Source organism: Simochromis diagramma, unplaced genomic scaffold (assembly GCF_900408965.1).
Source record: "Simochromis diagramma unplaced genomic scaffold, fSimDia1.1 OVJJ01000585.1, whole genome shotgun sequence".
In the NCBI taxonomy this organism is placed as follows: domain Eukaryota; kingdom Metazoa; phylum Chordata; class Actinopteri; order Cichliformes; family Cichlidae; genus Simochromis; species Simochromis diagramma.
In genome coordinates this window covers 5712685-5733101 of record NW_024387398.1, presented here as the reverse complement: position 1 = coordinate 5733101, position 20417 = coordinate 5712685, and the positions used below count along the sequence as shown (strand labels likewise).

At 38.2% G+C, this 20417-nt stretch overlaps 1 protein-coding gene across 3 annotated transcripts in view; it reads left to right on the top strand.

Moving 5' to 3' along the window:
• The window catches only part of fstl5 (follistatin-like 5), a 198425-nt gene that overhangs the window by 48040 nt on the left and 129968 nt on the right, over positions 1 to 20417 (top strand). For all 3 annotated transcript variants that reach the window (XM_040010097.1, XM_040010096.1, XM_040010095.1), the window contains exon 4: positions 18606 to 18854. In XM_040010097.1, the coding sequence (XP_039866031.1) occupies positions 18606 to 18854 (249 nt within the window). The remainder of the gene's footprint in view (positions 1 to 18605; positions 18855 to 20417) is intronic.

Below are 20417 nucleotides of genomic sequence, written 5' to 3'. Positions count from 1 at the left end.
CAAAACGTTTCATGATTGTCCATCTTTCAAGAAGTTTAATGTACTCTTAATTTAAAACTGCTTATTTCAAAATAATATAATGTGATGCAATAGGTACAGACATCCGCATTATTAAGAAGTCATAAACTCAGTTTGCTTGCTAGTACTTGTATACTTTTTGTGTTAATGTACTACTATTCTAATATCTTCAGAGAGCAGTCTCACTTTGTTTCCTGCCAGGGACAAATGAGCAAACTAGAAACTACAGTGTGTTTACTCAGCTTACACTACTGCAACCTGTAGACCGTTATACAGTCTTGCCAACAGAGTTCAGATTAGTATCAGTTTTCCTCCTCTTCTTTCAGTCCAGCCCTTTGGTAAATTGCATTTAACTTTAAATTAGTGCTATTTTATGTTGGTATCTTGTTTAATTCATATGATTTATCTTTAAATGCTGCACACTCAGAATAAACAATCTGGTAAAAGTTGAGGTTTATTAAAGTTTCTTAATTGTTTTGTGTCGTTTTTTTTTTTTCTGTGAAAGCGCATTTGTGTTGTGCTACACATATCAAATTGCTTAGCATACTGGAACATCTTAAATGGAACAAACACATGTGATATGAGAAAGGTCGTGGGGAGAAAAAACCTATCCGAAATTAGCTTGATTTTAAAATGGCTTTTTACACCCTGGTATTTCATCCTACATGCTTGTTAATTGCGCTCACCTGGCGTTCCAGGTGTAAGTTAGTTCCTAATTAGATGACTAAGATGTAAACCAGCAGGACTCAGCATAGTGTGAACCACTCAAATGTTTCCTGCTGAGGTACAGAAGTCTAATGAGCTACTACCCAGGAAAACACATTGACTGTTCCAGGTCATAAGAATAGCATTTATGAGCCATATCCTAGTATACTGTTATGGCATGTAATTTATTTTCTGGTCTTTGAATTGCTTAATGAACTTTCAAAGAACGTTAAACTGCTTATTTGAAAATAATAACAGACACAGGGTAAAAAAAAAAAGAGTGATGGGTGTCATGGCGATCATCAGTGCTGCTGCCAAAGGAAGCATAACGTGCTGCACACTTAGCAAGATCAACAATATTACCATCAAAAGTCATCTTGAGTGTATAAATGACTCCCTGGATGTTGATACCCATAATTTTTGGCAAACCATATCCTGAATATGTAGAATTAAATGGAGTGAGACGAATCTAATTGAGATTCATCAATAATTCTTAGTGATCTGCATGAACCCATGCTACTTACAGCGGATAATGATGAAGGCTTGGCAATAGCGGTGCTTCTTTTTCCATCTGAAGGTCAACACAGTAATCATAGGAAGAGATATTATCCTGAAGGTCGGTTCCGGCTTTCAGCCTAGATTAACTTTAATGTTCCTTTTATGTGAATGGCATAACTGCAACAGTGCCCAAACATGTAAAAAAAAAAAAAAAATACTTGACCCATTTAGGTATAACTTTTTTTTTTATTGTTTTTTTTTTTAAGTTCTCACCCAGCTTTGTTCCATTGTACTCAACATAATCTTAGAGCAGTGACAGGCAGTCTTTATATGCAACAGTGTGCTTGTGTTAAACAGCTAAGGTCTTCTAACACACTCGGTTCCCAAATTAGCTTTCAGGTGTTATTTTGTCTTTCTCTGCTAATTTCATCACATGCAGATTGAGATAAGAAGTTGATGTGAGTGAGAGTACACTGGACTTGTATGATTTTAGTTCGATTTAGCTGCAGTTTATTTGACAAAAACACCCACATTTGTTTTTCTTCTGATCCTAGAAATTTCACAAACTGACTTGTTGCACCTTATTACAGTGCATGCAAATTCACTCAAATCCAGTGAGTTTTGTTTTTATAGCATACCAGAAGATGGTAAAGATGGTAAATAGGAGAGGTACCTACTAGAAAGCTGTAGCATTTGTTACAGTGACCAACTGTCTGCTAGAAATGGCCATAATCTTGGGGCTTTTTAAGAGTTGATGTAAAGTCAAAGTCTTTGCTGTTTCTCTACAGCTTATATTACTACTGTGTCATATATGGATTTTAAGATAAGCAGAAGAGAATAGTTAAGGATAGAAGCAAGCAATGAAAGGCCTTCTTTTTCTGTTTTATCTTCTAAGGGAGTTGTCATCAGAGTTTGTGCTGGACAACAACTCATCAGATGGTTGGTAAAAAAGCAGATGAATTTTTAAAAATACATGAAGTCATCAGTCTGTATAGTGATTTGCAGTGAGCATACCTGCTGCTTCGTTGTATTAAAAAAAACAAAAAACTAAAAAAAACAAGTTTTTGTCATTATCAGGTGCTCTTTCCATATTTTCCTTACAGTGGTTCCTAAATGAAGTGTATTTGTTATTGAAGTGCAATAGTTGGCAATTGGTGTGCTCATGCAGTAATGTTTTAACTCTTGATTTTTTTTTTTTGTATGCTTTTATTATTATTTCACAGTCTGTGAAATTGCATTTTCCTTTCCTTTGATCGTGAGTTGTTGCGGCAAATCCAAAATAAATTAGCAAGGCAGAGCTAGACGGGGGTAGAAAACAGCCATAGTCATATGCATTAACATTACAAAGCCTGTTTTAGTTTAGACTAGGATTACTTCTGGTTGGTACATCAACTAAATTCTATTCTGAAGACTCAGTTTAACAGTTAAACCAGGTCTAATAAATACAACTCAGTCCTCCTGGTCGCTGGTCTTCGGTGAATGGTAGTACATACAGTAAGCTGGAAATATCCAGCTTTGGGAAAGAAGAACTCTTACTCCTGTTTTATTGTTCAGCATAGAAAGCTGTTTCTTGATTTTGAAGAGTTCGCCTTTTCGGTTTGATAGTTTCTTCACAAAATATGTCAAAATTATTTGGTGCAAGTAGTAAGAGTCAGGTTTGTATTACAGTCAATATAAACAGAAACATTTCTTTTTGTATCTCTTTTTGTATGAGAGAGACGTGTTAATCTCTCTCCACTAAAATATTACCTTAAATGTCAGGAGTGCATGTAATGCTTTGAGCAAGACCATTTTACATTGGACTGAATTTACTTAAACAGTTTTTATCTTTGTATGTCAATATTTCACCCAGAGATATAGTAATGCAGAATCAGCCATACAAAGTTCATGAGAGAGAGAGAAAGAGGAAGAGAGAAATGAGGTCTGAAAAGGAAAGCCTGCTTGTCTTTTTGTTTGCCCACCATGCAGCCCACTGTAATGTGAAGTAGTAATGGGAGTAGCGCAGGGTGCTTACAATTAGGCGGCAATCTCTGATAAATGGGGTTGTTGGTGGAAACGCTCTCAGTGCTGCATCCTGATGTGGACAGACTGAGAGAGGAGTCTGGCCCACGTTCAGTCATTAGGCCAGGGAATGAAATGGGACGGAAAGTTGCCAAGTGGTTACCAGGTGCTCTCATCCACTCTTACACGTGCACTCAGCCAGGAACCAGCACACATACAGATACTATAAGTGCCTAAAAGTAACACACTTCTCTTAGTGTTGTCCCTGAAACTGAATGCTTTTTCTTTTGGTCTTTTTCACATTTCACACATTTCACATTCACAGCACAACTTGCATAACATTGATGAAGGTATACATCCTAAAATGAAAATGTAATGAGTATGGTCACTGAATAAAAACAGGTGCACATTAGAGTGATGGCTATCTAGGCTATCTATCTTTTCTTTCTTTTTTTATTCTTTTAAGTGTGCATCATCATCATAAGTGGAACTGGGGTTGCTGCATTTGTGTCTCTCTGTGTTTGTGTAGCTATTTGGCTGTAGAGAGTGATTTTGGGTATGCAGCCTATGCAAACGTGCTTGCCTCTGGTCCACCGAAAAGCCAGAAGCACTTACTTCGGTGTTGACAGGAAGGGAGTGAAAACAGAGGTTACCATGAAAAAGGAGAAACATGATAAAATATTCAGTGGTCACATAAGCAGCATTAAAAGCATTGTTTTTCACACCCAGTACACGTCAATCCAAAGATTTCTTTTGTGTGTATAGCGAATTAGGACTTTTCTGCATGCTAAACTAAATAACCAACAACAGCACAAGAACAAGGAATAACAAACAGACCATTTTTTTCCAGATATTTTTGAAATTTCCCGCTAGTAAGAGTACCCACCTATCACACGTAGACAAAGGTCTTGGTTCTCGACAAAGACTGTGTAATCGCAGCTAGTCAATTAGCATGGAGGTCTGTTGGTTCTCTCTGTTGCTGCATTCAGTAACTATAAAGGTGGATAAAAATTGAGGAAAAAGAGACCAGAGATCCACAAGGAAACCTTGCAAGTCAGTAAAGAGGTTTTGTAGAAGATTTGCTGATCTAAAATATATGATTCTGAAACAGTTAATGCAATACATTTGCTAAACTGATTGGATTCAAGCTGAAAGTCTGCTGCTGTTAGTTTTTTAAAATCCACAGTGGTGGTTTGCAGAGTAATTTGTCCAAATACTTGCGGATAATACTGGATTTGTTGTACACAAAATATGTGCACATCTTGCACAGTAGCATAATTTTCATAAAACAGTATTTGTCCCTACATTTGAACAACATTTGCAATTATTATAAGTGTTGAATCTCAAAATGAATTGGTGTAATTTCTACATAAACAGTGCAAGTTTTTTCTGTATTAATTAAAAACCATGCGGGGGGGAAAAAGGAGATTTGATGTTTTCATTCATAAAGAGTCTGTTTTCCTTTTGACAGTGCAGTTTGATTAATTTACAGTCCTTCAAAGCAGTGAAAGTCTTTTAAAAAAAATCTATTGTAGGGATGGGGATTCTTTGATTAGCCTCTGCTGAGCAGCTGTGATGTATACCTTTGTACACTGTTGACAAGCTGGGGAATATTTCATGTGAAGTTTAGTCATATAGTTTTAATTTGTATTTACACTATGTCCTTTGTTCTCTGCAAAGTGGTTTGTGATGAATATGTCAGACAGCATTTTATGAATAAGTTGAACGTGAGTTGACTTCGGTGTTCTTTTAGATTTCATAAACACGAAGCACAGTCTATTCATGTGCTGTCAGTTGTGTTTGTAGAGGGCGACAAGATAGATGTTGAGTAGTAAACACCCCCATCTGTATCTCCGTCCTTTTACCTGAACTGAAAATGTCCCTGTCTTGTTTAGACGTAATGCTTTTTTCCCCCCTGCAGAATTTCTGTATCTAACAAGTTTTCATAGTATGTGATAATTCAAGGTACACCGGAGCGTATTTTGCAGCTATTCTTGTCAGCACATAGTGGCTTTGACCCTTGCACTTTCTACTCTGGCTGCTTTTACTGTTAAAGAGGAAATTGGATTTCGGTTTTCGGTTGTCTCGTATAAGAGTTAAATGTCGAAAATGTGAATGCAAACGCTTTCTCTTGAACATAACTGTTATATATATATTTTTTATACGGCACTTAGAGATGCAGAGGTTGGCAGGGTTTCAGATCAGCAGGTTGCAGAGCTCAGCTTTTATTAAAATGGAATAGGCTTTCCCCTTTATAAATGATGTTAAGGATTTGTCCTCCGTTCCTTGTTGAGTCAGACTAGATTGAATTTATCAAACAAAACATGGGAAATTAAATTTAGGAATATATAGTCCAACCATGTAACAGTATGAAACAGAGTTATATGTTGACCTGCAGTCACACAGTGAGTAAAATGATAAAAAGGGAAACATAAGAAGTGACAATGTTTTTTATTTTTTTTCCCCAAGACTTTGTCTTTGTATTTTAGTGAAAGGGCTGTGGAATGAAGTCATCGAGGTGGAAGGGAAGTCATCAATGTTTTAAACATAGTGTGTTGCTCTGCTTAAAAGGCTTGAAAAAGCTCTTATGCCTCAAATAGATACTCATAAATAGTTCAAGAGCTGTTTATGCCACCAGGAGTAAAAGTGTTGTCACAATGTTGCAATTAGTATTTGGTAGGGGAAGAAGTGCATTTCAGCAGGTGATAACACAACACCTTAACGACGCTGATGGATATAGGTCTTTGAGCAGGTCGTTACCTTTGGGGCTGACAGAAACAAGTCTTTGACGTGCCATGTGTAAAGCCGAAGATAACAATGCTGTAACAGCCTGCCTTTTTGACACCTTTTATCACCAGAAAACAATTTGTAACCGAATGGGAAACCATGCCAAATGTACTTCCGGTGTAGTTAATGCATCTGTCTCTATACACCTAGACAAATTTGTAGTTTGTGGAAGAAGGAAGACAAAAAACAAGAGAACAACTTTAAATCTGATTCTGATATTTCAAAACCCAGGAGCTTTCTAAATTGACAGTGTTCTGGTGAAAAATTGATAATTATGCACATTTACATTCATATCAATTTTGAGCTGTATAAGCTGTTCATTATCTGCAAGAGCTGATTTTAAACATATTGATATAGTGTGTATTTTAAGTAAACCCTTAAGTAGCTAAACATAGAAGGGAGAAAATATAATTCAAGCTTCATTTTCTTATGGAGTGCATCTTTTTGCGCTGCACGTGTTTTATAGTACTGGGAATTTTTATTTACCCAGCCTTCCTTAGCTTCCTCACGAAGCTAACTCCTGGCCACTGAGAGCATAGGTGTGTCTATTGCAGGACAGGTCCTCTGACAGTTGGACACTGAGGAAATTTAAACTGGAGACCCTCTTGATATATAGTGAGTTATGGTCTGTTCTCGTGGACCTTCTGGAGTCCATTGTTCTGGAACAAACTGTTGTCAGAAGCCCAGACTGCCAGTGTAACCAGCCTGTTCTTTTTACCTTTTAAACTGATGTTTGTTCACTTATGAAATGTGGAGATAATCCATCGATCCATTCTCATCTACTCATCCTTGTCAGGGTCACGGGAGCACTGGAGTCTATTCCAGCTACCAAGGGGAAGGTTACACTCTGGACAGGTCACCAATCTGCGGGGCTAACACAGATTGAAAGACTATCATTCACATTCACATTCACACCTATGGGCAGTCACCATTTAACCAAATGAGAGATGATGAGAGATGAAATAGCCTTTATTTGTCAGTTGCAGGTCTTTTGCCCACAACCGAGATGACAGACCTTGCCGATCGTACATACAATACACAAACATCACATTGGGGAGACAGGTCAGGCTAGGTAGCGAGGAAAAAAACATCGAAATGTGTAACACAGAAGGATAATACAGGAATGCACAGATGTCAACACACCATAGCACAATAAAACACAGACAAGCAACATGGGAAAGTGTTCCAGTGTGTACATCTGATCTGGGACCGCTGCAATCTTCGACTGCGCCTTCAGCTGACCCGATGTCCACATCAGAGGGGAGGTAAGCGTTGGAGGTGGCGTTGGATCCGGGGTAGGGAGGGTGATGTGTCAGTGAGTGCTTATCAGTATATGTATGTGTGTGCGTGTCCATAGTTCAGCTGAGACAGTGTCCTTCACCCTGCCAGGCTAAGTAAACAGTCTTCCAGCCAACCCAGGTGTCCATGTCACTGGACTGAGAGAGAAGCTGGAGTACCTAAAGAGAGCCCACACAAACACAAGGAGAACATGCAGAATCCACAGATGACGAAGTCGAACTCAGGACCTTCTTGCTGTGAGGCAACAGTGCTAACCACTGCACCACCATGCTGCTTTAGTAAATCATTTAGCACCGAATGTGAAGGGGGTCGCAGTGACCAGACTTAACACCTTTTCCTGGCAGAAGATTCATTTTTGAATAAAGAGACAAGTTTGCGAGCTTAACAAACACATCGGAAATTGAGCCTGAAATGAATTTATCTGAAGTCAATCCATTATAAGATTCAAAATTCTTTCTATTGGTTAAAGGTTCCTGTCTTTAGGTGAAAATTATTCACCAGTTGTTTTAAAATGAAATCTCCAAGACTATGCATGCCTCCGGCTCAGGATGGCTGAAAATAAATCATGCTTAGTGCCATTAAATGTCCTTCTCCATAAATATGTCACAAATAATGCATTGTCAACAAATTGGTGACATTCAGGAGATTGCTGTTCCTGAGACGCTGCTAATGGTCAGACTTACATGCAACCATTGTTTGAGAAAAACGGCGGGTAATGGCAGACTGGATGATGTCAGATGTTTAACCGTGAATATGTTACACCTTTTCTTTGCATGACAACAGGTTGGCTAAAAATACACTTTGCTGCTGCCGCTGCTAATGTGAACGCTTGTGCCTTCCAACATTAGCAGCGCTCCACTTAAGAACTTGCTCACCGTCTGAGATTTCAGATAACTTATTTGCACGAAGTGTCAGTTGGTGTGAGGGACTGTGACATTGTTTATGCGCAAGTAAAGTTTTAAGATTGTAGTAGTTGTTGTTTATTCCAATTTGCATCTCCTTTTTCTTATTCATGGGCCTTGTGGGCCAGCTAAACTCTGCACTGTGTGAGCTTAGCGCCTGACTGTTGTTTACCACGCTTTGCTCTCTCCCTCAGGACTCGGAGCTGTTGTAATGGAAAACATCAGATACAGGTACTACAGCAACAGTTTGAGTTTACAAAGAGAATAGAAAGCATTCGCAAAAAAAAAAAAAAAAAGAGGTACAGCCTGTCCAAGGAAAAAATATGCTTCAAAACGATATTGCTTAAATGGATGTCTGTGTGTGTGTTTTTTTGTTTTTTGTTTGTTTGTTTGAGTCAGCATCAGGACCAGAGTTATCAGAAGCTTGAATGGCTTTACAAAGAGTGCAGGTTGTTACACTTTGGGGAAGACAATTTCCATAACACTATTGGGTTTTTTGTGGTTTTAAAGCTTGTCTTTTGGTGCCATAGCAATGCTTTGATCCATCTGCAAAGACAATCTGATTATGTTGGCCATGTCCAAGTACGTCTGTTATCCCTTTACACAGTGTTCACCTCGTTATGCATGCATGGAGGGATGATGCCCTTCAAATACTGCACACTGGAGTCACATCTGTCAGGACCTTGGTGTTGCTTACACGCTCTGACTAAAGGTTAATGTTTTACCTGCACAGGGCATATTTTCATTTGGTTTTTAATGAGATAATTCTGACTAATTGTCTTTGCATCTTAAGCCATTCGCCACACTGAGATTTCAAAACACAGAACTCTATCAAACAAGGTTAAGAACAAAAGTTTATTTAGCTCCCGGAAAGATTTTAAAGGTAAATGTTGAATCAGGGATTTTTTAATTTCATTTTTTTTTTTTTTTTACATTTTTGATTACTTCAATATTCAGCTGCAGTTTTGCATAAACAGCTGTTGTCAGTGCCATTCTTTCAGCATATAGCAAGCATACAGCTGGTGAACTGTTAAGTAATTTCCAAGGTGACATTAAAGCTTGTCATTTTAAACAGTCAGACTACTTTCAGGGTCCTTTCTGTCAGAGTCAGGGTCCTTTCAGTCTGTGATGCAAACAGTAGTTCAGTCAATTACAATGTCCAGCTGTCCACAATGGCACTAACGTAACTTTAACTTAATAACTGTCGCTCATCAAACAATTTCAGACAACTTCCCTGCAGTTTAAAGTTACTGTAATACCTGTCACTAATTGACAATTATGCAGCTGTTATCAGTGCTAAATGCTTCATTTGCATACCATGAATATATTTGAATGTAACTTAAAAGGCTAAAACATAACAGTATCCTAATATTTTAATGAATGAATAAATGACTTGCATAAAATTAACCCAAATGTTTTCTTTAATCTAATGATATTTTTCCTTTATTCTTTTCTTATGTATGTTTCAATGGTGCATACTACCAATTGTGGTCAGAAGTTTAAATGCAATTTTAATACTTTCTTTATACTGTTCTTTGTCCACCGTGAAATGATTTTACATCCGAATTTTGAATAAGTGACGTTGAAGGTTCTGTAGTGTCTTTTAACTTGATCATGCCAAGGCCTATTAACTTCTTGTTAGGAGTCATGATTTACTGCTACTGGTAGTTTCTCTGTGTCAGCATAAAAACGGTTTGTTTGACAGCACTGAATATTCAGAACAATGCTAAAGGAACTCAGTGAAGATCTGAGAATGAGAATTTTAGATTTACATAAGTTATGTAGGAAGGTCTCTTGGAGTCATTTCTAATCAACTGCAGATTTGAAAATCATCAGCACAAACAATTGTACTTAACCTGTTAAGCCCCCAGTGGTTTTCTGATCTCCGCATCTCCTTCCTTTTGCACCCATCTTTGGGTGCGTGGGTGCTTAAGAGGTTAAATATATGTTATTTGGCTGTGAACGATTAACCACTCTGCCAAGGTCCCAAGGTGTTACTCTGAAATGAGAGGAAATTGGTTTGGATGTTCAGGAATAACCCAAAAACAGACAGATGTTTCGAGGAGGTGAGGCTTTTAAACCACTGTCAGTCATGATGATGTAACATGATCCAGGGCTGTTTTACTCCCAGTGGTCCTGGGAAATTGTCCAAAGTTGATGCAGTAACGAAGGAGGACTATTTCTAAATTCTTCAGCTTCACTCAAATTAATGGCTAGACTGTTGACACTTGAACACAGTTGGGTTCGCTAACAAGTCAATGAATCCAAACTCATCAAAACTGATTTTGAAGTAGATTGGAGAAAATCCAAAATAAAGTCAAATTGTGCACTCAATTCCTGTTTATAAAAGTCATTAAAGAGTTTGCTGTTCAGGAAAAAGAACAATTCAAAGAAATAATTTAAGTGTTTGGAAACTTTTTGTAAACTAATGTAAACTTTTGACCCAATAAATGTTACCAAAGGGTTTTTGTTTGTTTTTTTGTTTGTTTTTGAATAATCGCCAGTTCAGAGTGTGTGTTAGTAACTCTAACCTAACAGCTCAGGCTTCAGATGCTCAGTTTCAAGCACCTAACTCTGGCTGTGAACACAGAAGCCCCACCCACATGATTTTCAAACCGTCTGTTGATAATGGGTAACCAATCAGACAAAAGCTAGTTTAAATGGAGTGCAAAAATAACTAAATGGTTTGTTTCAAACAGAAGATAAACTTGAGGGCTGCATTAAAGCCTCAATGTAAGATAAATAGGAATTATGTTGAGCTGTGGCTCATGAAAAGCTGCTTAAGTAGAAAGCAACAATGAAAAAGATGGAACTGAAAGTGAGGATAATGGGTCTCCTTTAGTGGAGAACAAAGATGGATTAATTATAAGGCTTAGCTGAGTCAGATGTTTTAGATCTAGAACGTGGGTTGAAAAAAACTTTGGCGATCACAAATTTTGCAACCCCCCCCCCCCAGTGTTTTAGTTTTACATTTTTCCTAAAATTCTTTGTACCTTGCTTTCTTTATGATGAAGACAGCTAACAAATATTATAAATCTCACAAAGGCATTGTTTGACATGATCATGTCAAACAATGCCTTTGTGAAGCTACTTGACATAGGGCGTCTAAGATCCCTTTGCTTTTTCTTATAAACCTCATGTTGCAGCACTGTTTTGTTGCAGTCTGCATAAATATACTTTCAGTTCTCGAAGCTATGCAAAAATGATCTCTGTTGGGGAGTATGTTAATGACAATTTCTGGGTTCTGACCTGCTGACTTTGGCCTTTTTGTTCTACTTTCTGCTAAAGAATTTGTGCTCACTGGTTTTGCTTAGTCAGCCTTGGCTGTGTTGACTTCACAAATATTAATTTTTCTGCTATCCAGCCTCATTCTAACTGCAGTTTAAAAAAAAAAGGAAATTCCGGTGAGCCAGCTGACAGGAATGACTCTTTCAAACTCAAAAATTGTTGCTAAAAACTTTTATTAGCATGTGACTTTTATATAATTTCCAGTCTGCTATCACCACTCACACATCATCACTATTCAGTCCACCCATATGTCAGTATCCACAGTGTCTCAAAGTGTTATTGAGTCCTTTAGCAAAACTTGCATGGTGTGGGAGTCTGTTGTCATTAGGTCAGATTTTTTCAGTTTCGTTTGTTTTCTTCTTGTTTTTAGTGTAGTAGATGCATGGAAAGAAAAGAATACCACCTAAGCTGAGGTATTGTAGCAGAAGTTGTGGTGTGTTTACAAATGACAGTTCATGTCATAGCACGTTACAATAAAAATATTGTACTACTCCGTGATAAAACAATAAGCAGAGGAGAAACAAATTGACTGGCTGCTCTGAAAAGAAGCATCAGCTGCAATGAAGTTTCACAGAGCGAGACTCATGCATTATATTTCAAGTAAACAGATTGTATTCAGCCACTGTTAGAACATGATCTATAATCTCAGTGGGTGTATACAAGACAAGTTACATTTCTACCCTGAGGGTCACATTGAAGATTTGGCATCATGGATTTCTGTCCACGTTTTGAAAAACAATAGGTCATCAATAAAGGAACTGCTGTGTACGATCCCTCATTTGTCTCTGTTGTCAGCTGATGGCCAGACAGTTGGATGTGCATACTGATAACAGATGACTCTGCCCTTCGCTGACCCTGCTGGTGACGGAGGATGCCTCGCTGTGCGACGCAAATTCACTGAATAATCATTACGCCAGTGCACCGCGGGGAATTAATAAACTAGCAAATTGACTGGCTCCAATCAGGTCACAGTGTACACACTTGTATCCCGTCTAAATCCTCTGTGACGGATAGAGCATAATGCGGGGCTATGTGTGGGGGGATTGTTTGGGATATGAATGAGGCGCACCACTTTAAGTCATTTTGTTTACCCTGACGTGTGACTGCTAAAATTGAAGGCAGATATTCATGAAGGCTTCTGATTGAAAGCCTCAAAAGTGAAACTGTAGAAGTCTTTCAGCTGATTCTTCTGATGTTCTAGGAAGCTTTGAAATTATGCAGTATGTTTTTTTAAACATCTCTAGACTCATTGTCTTTAAATGCATATAATTATACAAACTATTATCATAAAAACAAAAGCCTGAAACTATAGTGATTTCCGCTCATATCCATCTCTGTAGAAAGAGACTTTGCAAAAGTAAAAGTTGTTTTTAATAAATGGAAGAATAAAGTGATGCTAACGACAAAGAATGTAATGGATCCGGTCTCAGAAGCAAAGCTATTTCTTTAATGCATTTCTATAACCATCTGCTGCGGTTGTCTGTGAATAGATGGTGTTGATCTTGGTTTCTCTGTGAATGAATCGAGCACTATACTGCCCCGCTCAAAGCTAAATATATCATAGATTGTAATTAATGCAGTGAAGCACCTCTCTGTAGTCAATATTTATTGGTTGGTAGTGAACAGCTTGTGTGCAGTGTGAGTAAAATCTGTGCATGCTGGTCTGCTTACACCTTATTTTGTTATTTTTCTATTTTACATGACAGTTTTCCAGTTAAGTTGGGCATCCTTATGTGGAGGAAATTAAGTGAAACTTTGTGATCTACGAGTTGTGATCGTGTGCAGCTAATTTGCATTGGGTAATATGGTTCTGAGTAAATGAAATGCCTAATGCAGTATGTTCGCTGGCAACTTGCCGAAATAGCTATGTAAGAAATAATCTTGCTTTAGGAGTGGATAATGGGAAGGAAAACAAAAATGCATTGACATTATATATTTTTTAGATATTCGGTGCTCTGCAGTGACAGTGGTCGGAGAGGAAATTACATTATGTGAACATTACCAGTAGAAGCCGAGTTGTTACGATAATTCTCAGGCAAAGTAGACAAAATGTAGCTCTTATTTTAATATTTAATCTACTTTTTTAATAATGCTTTGGAAGATTAATAGAGTTGATAGCTAAATATGGGTTAGAAGTCAGTTTGAGTATAGGTATGTACTAAAATCTACTCTTAAACATGAACTGGAACTAAAGTGGTAAAGACTGTAGTATTGCTAAACATCAACATTTTTGTTTTCTTTGCGTTGTTCTTGATAGCTATCATGCATTCTCATTATTCCCAATACAGAAGAGAGTGTATGTAAGGCGGGGTGAGTGTCTTTCTCGGCAGCAAAGAAATGCTTTGGATGCTGTTATTGACTTTTATCTTTTCTGAAACACCAATCTGCTTCACAGCTAAGTCATTTCAGCTGGTTGTAAGCCAGTTAAACTTTATCAAATGCTATAGTCACAAAACAGTAGCCGGAGACCATTGCATGGCCAATATTATAATGACTCTGTGCAATGAACTTACGATCTTGTCCTTTTAGAAATGGTTGCTATGAAGATGGGCATCAGAGTCTGTGACAACTTGCCATGAGTTGCCATATTAAAAGTTACTTTGATGATAGATGGTGATATAATGACAATAAGGTGTAATCAGTCATCTGTGTATGATTGGGGTCCTGTTGTACTGTCTGCATCCAGAAATTCTCATTAACTACATAGATTCAGAGTCTAGCCAAAACCTCATAGATCTGAAACAGAAAAAAATCTCCATAAATAGCAACGTAGTTGTTAGTGAATTTAATAAGAGTATCACATTGATGATCAACAACCTTGCTTTTATATAGCAATTAAACCAGAGTACAACCAGTTGACAACTAGTGAAGTCAAGTTGGACTCATTGGTGCAGAATGACGTAAATCGATTGCACCATCTGTCCGCATTTATCAATTTGATGGAATTGTTTGCAGACTTTCATCAGACTTTAAGTGATCACAATCAGTTTTAGCTCAACTGCAATTTTTAGGTTGCCTCCTGCTTTTAGGGGCGATCGTGGCTCAAGAGTTGGGAGTTCGCTTTGTAATCGGAAGGTTGCCGGTTCGAGCCCCGGCTTGGACAGTCTTGGTCGTTGTGTCCTTGTGCAAGACACTTCACCCGTTGCCTACTGGTGGTGGTCAGAGGGCCCGGTGGCGCCAGTGTCTGGCAGCCTCGCCTCTGTCAGTGCCCCCCAGGGTGGCTGTGGCTACAATGTAGCTTGCCATCACCAGTGTGTGAATGGGTGGATGACTGGATATGTAAAGCGCTTTGGGGTCCTTAGGGACTAGTAACGCGCTATATAAATACAGGCCATTTACCATTTACCATTTTGACCTGTGCAATCACCTTGCAATTGAAACTGGTTGCTCAGAGGATGAGGATGTTGCAGTCTCAATATCTGGGGGAAGAGTTGGTCGCTGCAACTACTTAGTCATTGAATGTGAATTTTTTTTCTTTTTTTTGTGGGGTTTCCTATGAGTTGCAGTGAGATTACTGTCTTATTTTTATTTGAGTAGGACTGAGCCAAAAAACAAAATTGCCTCAAATGAAAATTAGATGTAGTTTTAAAAACTATGTTTAAAAACACAGAACAAGAGCAGATTCTCAGAATTAAAAAATGTTTCTATCGATCACATAAAACATTTTTAAAAAATGTCATCTGTTATGAGAATAATTTCCATTTGATTTCATGTTGAATATTTGAGGAATTTCTCCAGCTCTCTGATAAAGCTGGAGAAAATAGAAAATAAATAACTACAAAAAAGGAAGATACAGCTTGTTGTGACACATAGTCTCTTATAGTGTAAGGGCCTCGATAGGGAAGTACATCAATCAAACACTGTATCGCTATTGTCTCTTCTGTATTGTGTGTGTTTGTGTGTTTTCATAGTCATAAAGCCAGTTCCACCTCTTTAATATGCACAAGGCATGTTGCGATTGTGTTCATTAAAACAGAATTCGTGACACTCCTCCATAAGGCTGTTTGCCATGGTGGGCTTTCATTCATTAACACCAGTTGGTGGTCTGTATGAAGGTGTGTGTGTATTTAAATATGTATGTGTTCTTTTTATTTATTTATCTTTATTTTTTTATTTTTTATTACAGCCTTTATGATGTCCCTTTTGTCACGTGAAAGAAAAAGGTTGAACTATATTTGCAGGGTAGTGTTATTACTTTGGTAGTTTTTAAATAAGGGTACACTAAGGCCTATAAATACAGTGACCTTTTCTCTATTGGAGTAGGTAGTGGACAAAGCTATAATCATTTTCCGTGTAGTCATTGCCTGACTTCCCTTACGTTCATCAGGGTGCAGCCTTGAGAGGTATGATTGAGGTTATATTTTTCATTTTTTTTCCTTCTGCGCTCAACATACCCCTCCGCCTCTTGTGGACTATTCCAAAGGGCAATCTAAGAGCGGGCAGGCTGCTATTAGAAAGCCAATATATTTGATATGGTTCATGGGTTACTGTACGGACTGATCTGTGGCCTGTCAAGTTGTGTTAGTGTTCATACAGGTTGAAAAGGCAGACCACAGAGAAAATCACACTAATCTTGCTCTCATAAAACCCCTTGTAAATGAAGTCATCCTCACAAATCACACAGCTTCATGATTTTATTTATGTTTGCTGCTGAATCACCATATAAGCTGTGATGTTTGGCTCTCTTATTACGTCTTTTCCTCCTTTTTCCCCCTCCTCCACACAGTGGTCAGAGATCAGGGTTTGTTGCAGAACTGCAACCTTATAGTCTTCCAGAAATAAATCTGTTACTCAAGGACACCTTTCACACATACGGTTTTTGGTTATTTTTTCATTTTAAATCCTCAATTCCTTAACCCTAGAATTCAATGAATACTGAATGACATTGTAGCCCTTGCTATTTTAAGGGTCACTTTATTTGAAAATACATTGGTTACTGCAAAATGCAAGCTGCTCCATCTCTTCTGGTCATTCAGTTCCCACTTGCAGCAAGGTGGAGGTACTGCACATGTACACTGAGGGGCACATTGACCTTGTAAACAAACCCTTTCCTTGTGGTTTCCAATCAAAGTTATTATAGTTTTGTATTTTTCATGAGTTTTTATTCATATTTAATTTCAAATTTTTTCTTTCAATCCATTTTTAATTTGTTAGTTTCAAGAGTGGGTCCATTTAATATTTATTGTTTGAAATATTTAGTTTTAGTTAGTTTAGTTTAAGCTTTCAATTTATTATGATATGGTTAGTGTTTGGCATGGCAAAATGTTTTACGTTCAGACAAACACTGATGCCTTAACGTACTGGACTTGTAAAAGTCATGCTTGTATTTTGTGCATAAAAATAATTTTCAGACTCACCTCTTCTTAATGCAGCCATTGACATGCTCATCTGTAATGGCTTTCACAGTACAAAAACTTTACAAAATCCCGTAAACATGTCAAGTGCCAGTAAACATCTGGACCAAAGCCTCCTTATCTTTGTTCTGTTGCCACATTTGATCAAACTGACAAAACCTAAAGCTAACAAGAGTTTGTCTGCATTTTAGTTCATTTTAGGAACACAACAATGTATCAGTGCTTTTTTGTTAAAATCAAGTTTTCTTTGTTTTTTTTTTACCATTTAAGTTTAGTTTAGTTTTAAGTATACTGACCTTGTTTCTAACCTTGGTTGTCAACTTAATTGGTAGTGAACTGTTAATTCATTTAGGGACTTTTTCTTAAACAGTTCATAATTTATTTTAAAAGATCCAAATGGTTAGAAAAATATAATGAATACCAACAAAAATAATACTGGAAAAGTTTATATATTGATTAATTATGACATTATCACTAGTCTATATCTTGTAGGAAATAATCGCTACGATTGAGATGAAACACCAGGTTTTTAAAAGATGTTCTCATGGTTACCATGGTTTTGTTCTACAGAACAAAATGATATTTAGAAATGAAATAATAATACATGTCACATATTATACTATACTATACTGTGAATGACTCTCATTGTTCCTGTTCCTGTTCTTTTGCACAGTTATAGTTACATTCTCTCTTGAACCTCTGTGCACATGTATGTTGAGTTTTGCCTAAGAAGGGAGCACACAGTGAAAATTTCCCATTATGATAACCTTAAATCAAAAAATTTGAAACAAGTTTGTGTAAAGGATATTGATCTTTGTCTTGCACTTTTGCCAATGTTAGATGTTAGCTTAGATAGGCCACGCTGAAAAAGGTTTAGCCTAGGTAGTAGACCAAGATCATAGAAACCATCAAAAGACCATAGAAATTCTGTAGCTTGTATTGACGACAATGAAAATATTCATTAGTGAAGCAATGAATATTGCTTCACTAATGAATCCTGAGTCAAGCAATTGAAATAACATCAAATGGGAGTGCATGATATTGCTGATTGACTTGTGACTTGGTGGTAAATTATCTATGCACCGGAGCCTGGACTGTCTAATAGCTACAAAGTTATGGCCATTGAGCAGATCACCTCATGATGGCTTGGTTTGAAATTTAAGAGAATTGCTCTCATGTGCTACCATTTAATTGTACATAAATAAAAGTTATAGAACTGCACTCTTTTCTTGTCACATTCCTAGGCTTATAAAATATTTGAAACCTCAAAGCAGAGAAGTGGAATAAAAGAGCTGCTGGATCCATTCACCATAAGGGTGCAGTCTTTGAACTACTAAAGTTAACTGATTGATTGATTGACTGATTGATTGTTATTGTAAATATGCTTGTCTAGTTAATCATTTTCTTTCATCGGTCCACTCAGTGGGAGGTTTTCAGGACACACAGGTGTAAATATGAAATAAAAAAAAATAAATGTATTTCTTTGCTTTTTCCTACTGTGAATGGTTTACAGTGAACTTGACTTGCATAATTTATGGATCTCACTGACACTTTGAGTTGAGAAAAACACCTTCCTGTATTGATGGGAATTCCCTGAGGGGCTAGGGGACAGGGAAAAAGCCTGAATTAGATCCAGCCCTTGACAGGAGCCTAAATCCAGGCTTTCGATTTGTGTCTGGCAGGAACCTGTTTAGATCACGAGTTAAAGTCAGACAGAAGTGTAATGCTCTACGCCCCATTGTGTGTTTTCTAGGCTTTATGGGGCACAACAGCTATCCGGGTCCATGTGAACACAAGTACTGTGGCTTAGGACGCCATTGTGTGGTCAATCATGAGACTGAACAAGGGGAGTGCAAGTGCTTGGATCACTGCAAACCACACTACAAGCCAGTGTGCGGTTCAGATGGGAAACTCTACCAGAACCATTGTGAGCTCCACCGAACCTCATGCATCAGAGGACACAGGATTACCATCATGCACAGTGAAGAGTGCTTCTACAAAGGTAAGACGCTTTGTGACATATTTCTCATGACAGATGTGTTATCTAGTCCACCTTGTGCCTTTAGTAATGAACAGTATATGAAGTCAAAATGGCCCCGTCACTTGCAGGATTTAACATATTTAAGTTGCCATTAGAAATACCTTTGGATACACCCACTGCTTATTGTAACAATGTTTTACATCAGTAAAAAGTCCTGATTTGAGCAAATCTTCTTTAAGCAAATCTGTTCACTTGACAGTCATCTTGGTAATACTTCTGAGAGGTTATTTGGGCAATGTTTTTTTAAAGGCAGTGCTTAAATATGGTGGTTACCTGGCGATAAAAACTGCATGTGTAGGAAACGTCTAGCAAAACTTTACACTTTATGTCTCTATCTTTGCTGTTGTGAAATTCCATCCATCCATTTTCTTCCGCTTATCTGGGCCGGGTCGCGGGGGCAGCAGCCCAAGCAAAGAAGCCCAGACCCCCCTCTCCCCAGCCACCTCCTCCAGCTTATCCGGTAGAACACCAAGGTGTTCCCTCTCTCCATCTCTCCAGCGTGTCCTGGGCCTCCTCCCGGTGGGACATGCCCAGAAAACCTCGCCCAGGAGGCGCCCAGGGGGCATCCTTGTCAGATGCCCGAACCACCTCAACTGGCTCCTTTCGATGTGGAGGAACAGCGGCTCTACTCTGACCCCTCCCGGATGGCTGAACCTCTCACCCTATCTCTAAGGGAGAGGCCAGCCACCCTTTGGAGGAAACCCATTTCCGCCGCTTGTATTCACGATCTCGTTCTTTCGGTCACTACCCACAGCTCGTGGCCATAGGTGAGGGTAGGCGTAGACCGACCGGTAAATTGAGAGCTTCGCTTTTACACTCAGCTCCCTCTTCACCACAACAGACCGGTACAGCGTCCGCATCACTGCAGCCGCCGCACCAATCCGTCTGTCGATCTCCCGCTCCCTTCTCCCATTACTGAACAAAACCCCGAGATACTTAAACTCCTCCACTTGGGGCGGGGTCTCATCCCAGACCCGGAGTGGAAATTTTCACATAGATTTCAACTGATGATTTTATGGGGTATTACAACATATAGAAATTTGTTGTTGTCATTAATATGTTCTTTCTCACAAAAATTGACTGTGAGTCAGAACCTGTTTAACGATCCGTGGTTGGTGTAGGTAAAAATGTACACAGTAAAGCAGTTATCCAGTATGGCATCTGCATTTTCATCTTGTCATAGAGAAAATAATGATGTTGTTGAATTCATGTGGGAGTTTTATACAAGCAAACATCAAAAGCAGCATAGTAATTAGCAAGATATCAGCAGAACAGTTATGGTTGTGAAAAAGATGCATGCTTTGCTTCACATTTAGATATGTCATGTCAAAATTCAAGCAGATGATCTTAAAAAAAATCTGCCTGAATAACCAAATCAAAATTAACACATTACTGAACATGCAGACATCCATGACATTTTATTTACATTTACACTACCGTATTAATACCGCATAGTGAAAGCAGCTTAACAAAGAGGACGCTACCTGAAACCAGTCATATAGCTCTCTCTGGTTTGCAAAGCAC